Source organism: Charadrius vociferus, unplaced genomic scaffold (assembly GCF_000708025.1).
Source record: "Charadrius vociferus isolate BGI_N301 unplaced genomic scaffold, ASM70802v2 scaffold413, whole genome shotgun sequence".
Taxonomy (NCBI): Eukaryota; Metazoa; Chordata; class Aves; order Charadriiformes; family Charadriidae; genus Charadrius; species Charadrius vociferus.
The window spans coordinates 694,651-705,053 of NW_009647738.1; the positions used below are offsets into that span (position 1 = coordinate 694,651).

A 10,403-nucleotide genomic window follows, 5' to 3' on the forward strand; every position below is an offset into this window, starting at 1 on the left:
AGGGCAACACAGGCTGGAGGGCTGGAGGTGGCTGTTGGCCCCTGGAGACCCACCTGGCTGATAGCTTCAACGCTGCAAGACAGCGTCTGTGATGCCCACGCTGCCGAGGCTTCCCAAAGTGCTGGGGGGCTTCGTCAGGCCATGAAATACGTGGGTGTTCATGTACACGGAGGACAGGGCAGCAGAGGGATGGAGAGGCAGCTCTCCTGACTGCAGTCTCCTGCCTAGCGTCTCTCTGGGTGCCCCATGCTGCACCTATTGGTGGGGTTTCATCCCACTCTCCAGGAGCTGCCCCTGATCCCCCAACTTCCCCCTCCACATGTGGGTCCCAGGAGGCAGAGCAAGCTCCAAGAAAGGTCCTCAGGCATGCTCAGGGATTCACATCTCTGTTCTCGGCCAGGCTTTCCTCCCCTTTGTCCGCGTGACAGGCAGCTGCCTGTTTGGGACATGAATGTCATCGGCTTTTGCTGGAGGAATCTCTGAGCCTTCCCCCTTCATCCCATTTGCATTTCAGGTTTCCAAGGAGCAGCGGGACCATTTCACAACTGTTTAAACTGAGTTTGCACAGGGTTCAGGCTCCTGGAATGGCCCCTGGCCTTGCTGAGCTGGTGGCATCCATTTTGCAGGCAGTGATGTCAGCAGTGGCCCTGGGCTGCTGAGGAGGGACGGTGGCTACATCACCTCCTGGCATGGCACCTCTGGGGGAGCTAATGTGAACACCAGCCCAACGCGATGGCAGTCCCCAGTCCAGGGCTTCTCACCTGCCTGTCTGTCTTTCCCATAGCGGCACCGCGCGCTGTGCGGGTGTGTTGGGGTGGAAGTGGTAAGTGGGTTTATTTTCGTTCGTCTCCTGGCTCGTGCCGCTCCAAGTTTGTGGCGCCCAGTATTACTAACGCTTTCCTGCGCCAGCTGGCAGCAGGGGATGAATCAGATCGGCAGCACCACGGCACAGACCCCTTGCTGGCTGGCCAGCTCGGGGCGATGCCTCTGGCCAAAGCACTGGTGATGTCTCCTGCCTCTGCCCAGGGTAAGCCCTGGGACCAAAATGCCAGCGGCTTGGTGTTGCTGCTGGAGATGTCTCAGTGGCCTGCGGGGCAGGGCTGTCCCCTCTGCGCCATGCTGCCTGCTTGGGGATGGCTGGTCTCTGTCCCCCCTGAATGCTGGAGGTCTCAGGTGGCTTCAGGAGCTTCTCTCTGCCCACTAGCAGTATCCCCCAGCTGGGGTTGGCTCTGCAGCCACAGGAATACAGCTTACCCTCCTGCTGCCAAAACAGCACTTTTGCAGTTGGTCGGTTCCTCTCCTCCCTGGTCATGACCTCACAGCAGGCAGTGAAGTCACATGACGACATCACAGATCTTGGTGATTCCTGTGCTCCCCATAGCAAAGACACAGAGATGCCTAGTCCTCCTCTCTGGTACCTCCTGAATAACCTGGTGATGTAAATGGAGGGCTTTGGTGACTGCCTCTTCCCCCAGCAGCGTCACTGAGGCTGCAGAAGTTGGCACGCTGCTTGTCAGTGTCACCTGCCTGTGTGACCCAGGCTCCAGGAGGATAATTTGGATTCTCTCCCTTGCTGCAGCCCAAAGAGTCCTGAAAAATGTCACAGCTGCTTGGGATCTCTGGGACAATGGAGAGGGTCTGCCCAGAATCTCAAGGTTTGGAAGATGATGACGATGATGATGACAATGATGATGAATTCAGCTACTTCTACCACTCCACACGTCCTCCACTCCAGTGCAAGAGCTCTGACAGCTTGGGTGACAGTCAGGGGGAAGATCTGGGAGAACCTATCCCATCTTCCCTAAATCCCAGGCACTCTTACACGGTGAAAGCCAAAGGAGTGAAAAACAGAATATATGCCAAGAGGTTGGCCAAGCATGCAGTGGAGCTTGAGGAGGAAGCTCAGGAGTTTCAGGAACCATTTTATAAAGATGTGGAAATGCCTGGCAACTTGTCCGAAGATGGGGACTGCAGCTGGACCTATCACCTTCCTGTGCATCAAAGGTCATGTGTTCTCCAAACTGGCAGTGTGGCACCATGTGGCTCCTATAACTCTTTCCAGTATAATAGCATGGGCAAGCACTTGGGGATGGATGCCTTTGCCCCATGGGCTCATGCCAGTGACCCTTATCTGGGGTACTCTGAGCACACCAGGGGAGCAGAGCCTCACATGCTGCATGAGGAGGCCATCGGGGACAGGGAGTTCCCATCCCCACAGCTGACCCACGATGTGCTCAGGGAGGAGAACACCATACTCAGGAGGGTGGTCAGCAGCATGCAGAGCTCCTTGGAGAGCCAGGCATGCAGTGTGCAGAGGCTGCAGAGGCAGATGAAGGCCAGCCTGGCCAAAGAGGAGAGGAAAGTCCAAGAGCTACAGTCCTTTGTCCAGCAGACTAAGTGGAGTCTCCAGCTAATGACCCAGCGGGCTCTGGAGGCAGAAAGCAATGTGGAGAAGCTGAAGCAGGAAATCTCTGTTCTCCAGGGAGAGCTGGAGAGGTCCAAGGCGGAGAATGAAAACCTGAGAGCAGGCCAAACGACTGACCTGGGGGCAGTGAAGCAGAACATAGACTTTGCCTTGCAGAACCTCCACAAGATAATAACAGGCACAAACTGGTCCATCAGACAGCTTGCCTCTGGAGCAGAGTCGCTGCATTTTGTTGCTGAGGTCCTTGAATCTACTGGCAAAATTTCTGAAGTTGAAGTAGAAAAAGAGCTATGAACTCTCTTCTGTGTGGGTCCTATGGATGAGAATATGGACCAAGACCACGGGTCTCTCACTGCAGCCTATACTAAAGCTGTTTGCTCTCGTGTTCAAATGTGTGTGTGTGTGTGTTCAGATTTGTAGCCTTTATTCTTCATGGAAATACTTTTCTTGTGATTAAGTACAAATTGCAGGTAGTGATGTAGTTTTAGCTGCTGATGCTCTGTTCTGGCACGGTGGAGCCAGCAGCAAATGTTTCCCAGGCTCTGATCTGCAAGATCCGTTTGTGGTGGGCTCCACACAAGAGGCCATGCCACAGCTCCAGCTGACTTGAGCTCCCATATGGGAGCCAGGAGGAAACACAGCAGCATGGGATGCAGCACTCTTAAACAGTGTGCCCATCCCTTCCCTCAGCTGTACCAGCCAGAACTGGAGATGAGCACAGCGCTTGCAGTGCCTGAGTTTCATCTGCTTCCTTTGCCCCTTCTCGGTGATGTGGGGAAGGTTAGGAGCAGAGATCTGGGTGCTGCTGCACATAATTTCACAAAATCACAGAATGGTCAAGGTTGGAAGGGACCTCTGGAGATCATCTAGTCCAAGCCCCCACCAGGGCAGGGTCATCTATAGCAGGTTGCAGAGGACAGCATCCAGGCAGGTTTTGAATGTCCTTAGGTTCTCCTTCCTCTTCTTTTGGAAGTGGCCACCACCATGGCCAGAAATCCGAAGTCTCTAGAAATTGTGCACCCGTTCCTGCAGCTGGGGAAAAAGGGGGTGGTGGTGATCAGAAATCTTTAGGAAGTTGTGAAGTATCCATAAATGATCTGGGGCAGTGCCTTCAGCATTGGTGTCAGTGCTGGCTAAGGGTGAGCTTGGTTTATCCAGGCTGGCTAAGGTAGGCACCAGTTGGAGAGGATGCCCTTCCTCTCTTTGCTGGTGCCAGCATAGAGGGGTATACCAAAATTGCCCATCTTTGTCACCTCCTAAAGAACTATGGGACCCTGTAGCCAAAAATCACCACGTAATCTCTGAAGATATGTCTTGGCTTTATCCTAGTGGGACCATCTGTGGGGATGAAGAGACCTTTCTTCATCACCTAGTCATCCCTCCACAATTCTTACGAATTTAGGTTACCGAACACAGTTTCTGTTGTAGGTTTACCCAGCTGCACAACAAAATTTCCTGTATCTGGCCAAATTGACCCTCCTTAAAGGAACACTGTAGGGTGGTGAGATGGTTGGTGCTGGCAGAGTTCAGTGCCAAAGTGCTTTTTCCTGATGGGATTTTTTGGGCAGCTGTTCACTTTTACAGTTATGTGGTGAATTGTGGACTACAAGGTTGCTGTCTTCTGGTCCCATAGTATCCTTGGACTGTGCAACCATGTTTGTGTTGCCACAGGGCTTAAATTGCCTCAGTATCCTTGGTCTCTGGAGGATAACTGCCAGTTAATCTTCATCCCAGACATGACAACGACAGTGCTTGCACATCAGAGGTAACGTCTGGAGATCCTTACTTGCTGCTTTCTAGTCTGTACTCCTAGCTGGGGAAAGCTGGTCGTCACCCTTAGCCACATGAAGCCCCATTCTGCAACACTGATGATGAGACAAGGATGCTTCTCACCAGCTTTTCTGTCCCTGACAACATCACTTGCTGTTCCTCTCTCCTGTCTGTGCGTGACCACTTGCAAGCAGCTCTAAACCTTGAATTTGACCCAGAAATCCTTGGATTTGTCCCAGATATGGCAACCACTGGTTGCTCACCAGTGAGGCTGGGATGAAGCAAACTAGCTGGCTGTGTCTGTGTCCGGCACCCGGCACCGGCTGCTGTAATCCAAAGGTTACAGTGCAGGATTAACATGGGTGTACAAAGCCCTTCCTAATCTGTGAGTCATTACCCCCTCACTGCATTTCACTTCCCAGCAGCTCTGGGCAGACGGGATAGGTCAGCTCTTGAGTCTTCTGTTTCCCCATTCTTCAGTTTGGGGAGGACCAGGTCGGGACATAACATCTGCTGGACATCCTCCCCGGGGCTCTGCTGCTAAGCCACTCCTTGGATGCTGTACACGAGGCACGTTGCAAGGTCTGTTTGCTCTAACTGGCTTCTCCTCGGCTACCCCCAAGCCCCTCCTTTCCATCATTTCTCCCTTTTGGCTCTACCCATTGCTTTTCTTCTCCTCTTTGAAACAAGGGGGATGTCCTGCACCCCCTGGAAATAAATCCCCTCTGGGTCAGGCTGGGCTGATGGGCATCCCTGGGGGCTGTCGTGCATGTCTGTGCTCCGTTAGTCCTTGTGTGCGAGGTATTTAGCCTGGCTGAGCTCTCGTCCTAGCGTAAGCTATGATATTAATATAATGGCTCAGGGCAAGGGCCCTGCAAGCTGCTCAGTCGTGCCCTTGGTCTGGAGAGCAGTGACCGGCCAGCCGTGCACCTCTCCTGTTGGTAGATGCTGGGGATCGTGGGGGCTGCAAGCTGTGCAACCTGGTCTGCATCCATCAGCTCCTCACCTTCTGGATCCAGGCTGCAGCACAGTGCTCCGTGGACACCTCAAGACCATTCCTGAGCAAAAGGCTGGGAGCCCTGCAACCCCCCCCAGCTCCAGGACTGGGACAGGTGCTGTCAGGGAAGGCTCTGACTGGGTTTTGCTTCGTCCTTTTCTGCAAGGCGCGTGCCCAGGAGCAATTGCAATGGCAGCACAGACCCCAGCTTGCCAGAGGTGAAACCTGGAGCCGCCTGGTCCCATGTGAGCGCTGCTGCGTGAGAACCCGTGCCCTCCCAGCTCCCACGGCCCTCTGACACCTGATGATACAGCGAGCCATGGGCAGTGTCCGAGTCAACCGGTGAGTAACACCCTTCTCAAGGACTGCTGCTGCCCAAGGTGGCTTGGTCCTCCTCACCTGGCCCCTCAGGCCCTACCTCCAACCTGCCTTTTGGTATATTCTTCTCAAATTACCTGCCAGGGGCTTTCCTGCTGCAAGGTATGGTTCCTTTCTCCTTCTCCAATCCAAGACACACCATATACGGGAAGAGCGCTACAGAGGAGTGCTACCAGCACTGCGTGGTGCTGGTCCAGAAATTACAGATGCAAGCAGTGCTGCAGAAGCCCCCTGTCCCCAGGAATCCCCAGGAGTCCCAAATCCAGCCATGCGTGCTTCCCCTGCTCCCTCTTCCCATGAGAGGAGGATGAGGGTCACAGAGACCATGCTGGAGGGCTCCAGCTGACATGTCAACACTAAGGGGTGGAGGGAGGCACTGCCAGCCCAACAGGTCCTGGGAAGCCAGGGCTCAGCAGTCACAAGGGCAGAGTGGTCTTGGTGGGTCTGTGCGCTCCTTTGATTTCCTCAGTGGTCACAGCATCTTCTGCTGTCACATCTTTAAGGAGTATCTGCAACTGTAGACCCAGCAGCACACAAGGGGCAGCAGCGGTGCCACCTGCGAGGGAGGGGAGCCAGAGGGGCAAACATTTCCCAGAAACTGTTTGCAGAGCTTCTCCCAGGGAAATCTGCCAGTACTTTGGCTGTTGATCTCCAAATTACACCTTTGGCTTCAGATGCAGGATGCTGGGAGCTACGCATGTTGCTGTGGCAACAGAATTGTCCTGAGCGCAGGAAGTGTATAAACACTGTCACCGACGCACCATGAAATCAGTGAGGAGAGTGGAGGAAAAAATAGAAACTCATGGCCTTATATAATGCCAGGTCCAAAATGTGGCCAGACCACGGGTGCTTGCTCCCAGGCTTCCTGGCTGTCCCAGATGCCATCAGATTTCGAAGCCTTGGGTCCCTCCTCACCACAACGGCTGGAAGGAAGCACAGCGCTACAAGCTTCTCCTGCTTTGCTGCCCTGTCAGGAGTTTGCTAGATACAACCTCATGGCAGCAAGACGTGGCAAATATTGCAGCAGAGCTCCACCAATTTGGTCAGGGTGGCACCACAGTGCAATAACCAGAGAAATGTGCTCTTGTGATATTCAACACCATGGTATCGTAGCCCTGTGGCCCACCTAAATGTCTCCTGCCCTCATTGTCTCAGTGGTTGCTGTTTTTCTGCATGTATTTCTCCCGGAAATGCATGTTTCTTCTCTTCCAGGTACAGCATTGTCTCGACTGAAGAGGATGGACACAAGGTCTCCTCGCTGGGCAGCATGAACGGGCACAGCCGGAATGGGAAGGGCCATGCCCCCCGGCGGAAGCATCGCAACCGCTTTGTGAAGAAGAATGGCCAGTGCAACGTCTACTTTGCCAACCTGAGCAACAAGTCTCAGCGCTACATGGCTGATATCTTCACCACCTGTGTGGACACGCGCTGGCGGTACATGCTTATGATCTTCTCCGCCGCCTTCCTGGTCTCCTGGCTCTTCTTTGGCTTCCTCTTCTGGTGCATCGCTTTCTTCCACGGTGACCTCAATGCACCAGCAGTGGGAGGTGGTCCCTCTCTCCTCAAGCCCTGCATCATGCACGTGAACAGCTTCCTAGGGGCTTTTCTTTTCTCAGTGGAGACACAGACAACCATTGGGTATGGCTTCCGCTGCGTGACTGAGGAGTGCCCGCTGGCTATCATGGCAGTTGTGGTCCAGTCCATCGTGGGCTGCGTTATTGACTCCTTCATGATTGGCACCATCATGGCCAAGATGGCAAGGCCCAAGAAGCGGGCCCAGACCCTCCTCTTCAGTCACCATGCAGTCATCTCTGTGCGGGATGGCAAACTGTGCCTCATGTGGCGGGTGGGCAACCTGAGGAGGAGCCACATTGTGGAGGCCCACGTCCGAGCCCAGCTCATCAAACCCTACATGACAGAGGAAGGGGAATACCTTCCCCTGGACCAGCGGGACCTCAATGTGGGCTATGACGTGGGCCTCGACCGTATATTTTTAGTCTCACCCATTATTATCGTTCATGAGATCGATGAGGAGAGCCCGCTCTATGGGATTGGCAAGGAGGAGCTGGAGACGGAGAACTTTGAGATTGTTGTTATCCTGGAGGGGATGGTGGAAGCCACAGCCATGACCACACAGGCACGAAGCTCTTACCTCGCTAGCGAAATCCTTTGGGGTCACCGTTTTGAACCAGTTGTGTTTGAGGAGAAGAACCACTACAAAGTGGATTATTCGCGCTTTCACAAGACCTATGAGGTAGCCGGCACACCTTGCTGCTCAGCTCGGGAGCTGCAAGAAAGCAAGATGACTATCCTACCTTCTCCCCCACCTCCCAGTGCCTTCTGCTATGAGAATGAGTTGGCTCTTGTCAGTCAAGACGAAGATGAAGATGATGACGAAGTGGGTGTGGTGTTAGGGGGTAGCACTAAAGAAGAGGGAGGCGTCATCCAGATGATGGATTTTGGAAGCCACCTGGACCTGGAGCGGCTCCAGGCAACTCTGCCCCTAGATACAATCTCATACCGCAGGGAGTCAGCCATCTAACTTCTCCAGCCTCCCCATTCCACACCCGTCACCCACCGTCTCCTCCTCCGTTCTGCACCCGTACATAGCTGGATAAGCCCCTTGCCCACCAAAAAATGCCTCCCGTGACTGCCTCTCAGCCCCTGAGTACATCAAGGCCTGGAGCTGCTCTGATATATGCCCTTTCCCATGAAGTCATACTGCCTGGGAGAGGAGTGAGGGCACACTGCTCTTCCAGTGTGTGCAGCTTGTGCTAGGATCCCTTTCCTGCCCAGAGAGAGGAGAGCACCATGCTTGGTTTCTCATCTCTGGAGAGGCGACAGGAGTCCGTGGCCTCCAAGGACAGACCAGGACCCACAGCAAGTGTTTCTGCTGCTGAGGCAACAGCAGACTTTCTGTTCCCTCTTGAAGTGGGTAGGCCCAATGGCTGTCAAGAGTCATGACCATCACTAGGAGAGGAGTGATACCTAAGCACTGACCAGATGAGGATGAACGGGAGAGTTTAGGACTCCTGGAGGGAGTGGGGAAGGATCTCAAGGGAGGGGTTTACTTGCATGTTTATTGCTTGTTGCACATGACTCTTTGTATATAAAACAGAGTGAGAACTGAAATCCATATTCTTCCACTGCAAATGCCAAGCTAGGAGATAAGGACGCTCTACGTAGCCTACTCTGCACTCTCCTTGGCTTTTGGCATCTGTCACCTCCAGAAGCAGCTTGGCTCTGCGGACTCAGACCCAATTCTCCCAGTCCTCTAGAAAAAGAAGTCCTGCTCCTCTCCTGAGATGCCTGGCAGAGGAGGCAGTGCCCTGTGCTTGCACACTCAGACTGCTCCCTGGCACAGTGTGGCCGGGATGACAGACAAGTGACCTGACTGGACAGCAGACCCTCGACTTGTTCCTTTTACCTCCTCCGTTCTCCCTGCTGCCATCAGCTGTAAAACTGAATTTGTAACTATTTATTTTTAATAAAGTCTAATATCCCAGGGGGAGGTTTGGAAGCAAAGGAGAGACCCCAAGGCTGCAGTACGGTATAGAGACTGATGAGAGTTATTAGTGCTGGTGTTCGCTCTTTGTATGGCATTGGTGCCCGGAACCTCCACCACGAGGGCTTCCGTGGTTCTCGGCCTCCCTGGTAAAGACCCACAATAAGAGGCTCAGATAATTTGCTCGGGGAAAAAATCATAAAAAATGTAGGTATGGAGGGAAGCATTTGCATTAAAATTACCAGTAGGATGGGATGGCTTGCTTTGGAGATAACTAGAGTTTTGCCCAGGGAAGGGTCATAGATATGCTTGATGAAGAGGCAGAGACATACAAGACACTGCTGCAGATGTAAGGCTCAAAAAAAAAAAAGATCTATAAAAACCCAATTCCTCTTTTTTGCTAGAGTCAGGTAAGAACTAGAGGAAACATGAGGGCATTAACCAGAGCTAGACCTGCAACATCGCTTTGCTGTCATTTCACAAAAGACGCAAAAACCTAGTGAGCCTTTTCCTTTAGGAGCAGCAGACTCACTCCTTCAAAACTGTAGGTGTTATGACGACAGAAAGACAAACAGGCAGCTCAGGAAGCTGCTCTGGGCACCCAACACTTGTGCTATGGGGGAATGGATGAAGAATTTATGTTCCACCCAACCCCTGATCTACAAAGCAGAAAAATAGCACCTCAATATCAATTTGGAATTGGTTTGAGAAGCAAGAGGAAGAAGGGAAGAAGCAGAAGGGGAAGGAAGGAAATAGCAGGAGTGAGAGGAAGAAGTAGGCACAGCAAGCAGGAGGAGGAGGAGGAAGGGAAAAAGAAGAAGAGAAAGTGAGGTAATATGGGAGTGCACTTGAGAAAGAGTAGGGATAGACTAAGAAGCTGGGTCTAGACCCAGTCATGGCCATTTCTCGTGTTGGTGTGCAAGTTCTGCGGGGGGACAGCCTCCCTGCACAGGTTTGCTCTGCACCCAAGCAGTGAGCTGACACCTTTAGGAAGCCTTGCCAAGAAGGGAAGAGAAGGTGACGGGAAGATGAGAGAAGAGCAGACAGGTGATAACCGAAGAGCAGGGTATCAAGAGACGGGAGGGAAAGGCATCGATCCTGATGCCTCCCTCTCCTCCCATCGCAGGCAGGGTGGGAACAGGAGTTCATAGATCCTGGCTTTTCACATGTGTGGCTTGATACACAGCCTCATTTTTCCATGTGGGTCCCTGTCCCACCTCACCTCCCCATTGCTAATTAATGAAGTCCCTCCCTCCCTCCTTTTATTATTTATTTATTTTCCCCAGAGGGAATAAGCAGGGGCTGGTATTGACCTGGCTTTTAATACA

General features: G+C 53.0%; 2 protein-coding genes across 2 annotated transcripts; both read left to right on the top strand.

Moving 5' to 3' along the window:
• Positions 1 to 1,627: 1,627 nt before the first annotated feature.
• LOC104283675 (serologically defined colon cancer antigen 3 homolog) lies at positions 1,628 to 9,905 on the top strand. The gene is made up of 2 exons (XM_009881886.1): positions 1,628 to 2,701; positions 9,867 to 9,905. The coding sequence occupies exons 1-2, from the start codon at positions 1,628 to 1,630 to the stop codon at positions 9,903 to 9,905; spliced, it is 1,113 nt and encodes a 370-aa protein (XP_009880188.1).
• Positions 5,497 to 8,571, top strand: KCNJ4 (potassium inwardly-rectifying channel, subfamily J, member 4). The gene is made up of 2 exons (XM_009881830.1): positions 5,497 to 5,534; positions 6,783 to 8,571. Exons 1-2 carry the CDS (start codon positions 5,497 to 5,499, stop codon positions 8,110 to 8,112), a joined length of 1,368 nt encoding a protein of 455 aa, XP_009880132.1. The 3' UTR covers positions 8,113 to 8,571.
• Positions 9,906 to 10,403: the final 498 nt, after the last annotated feature.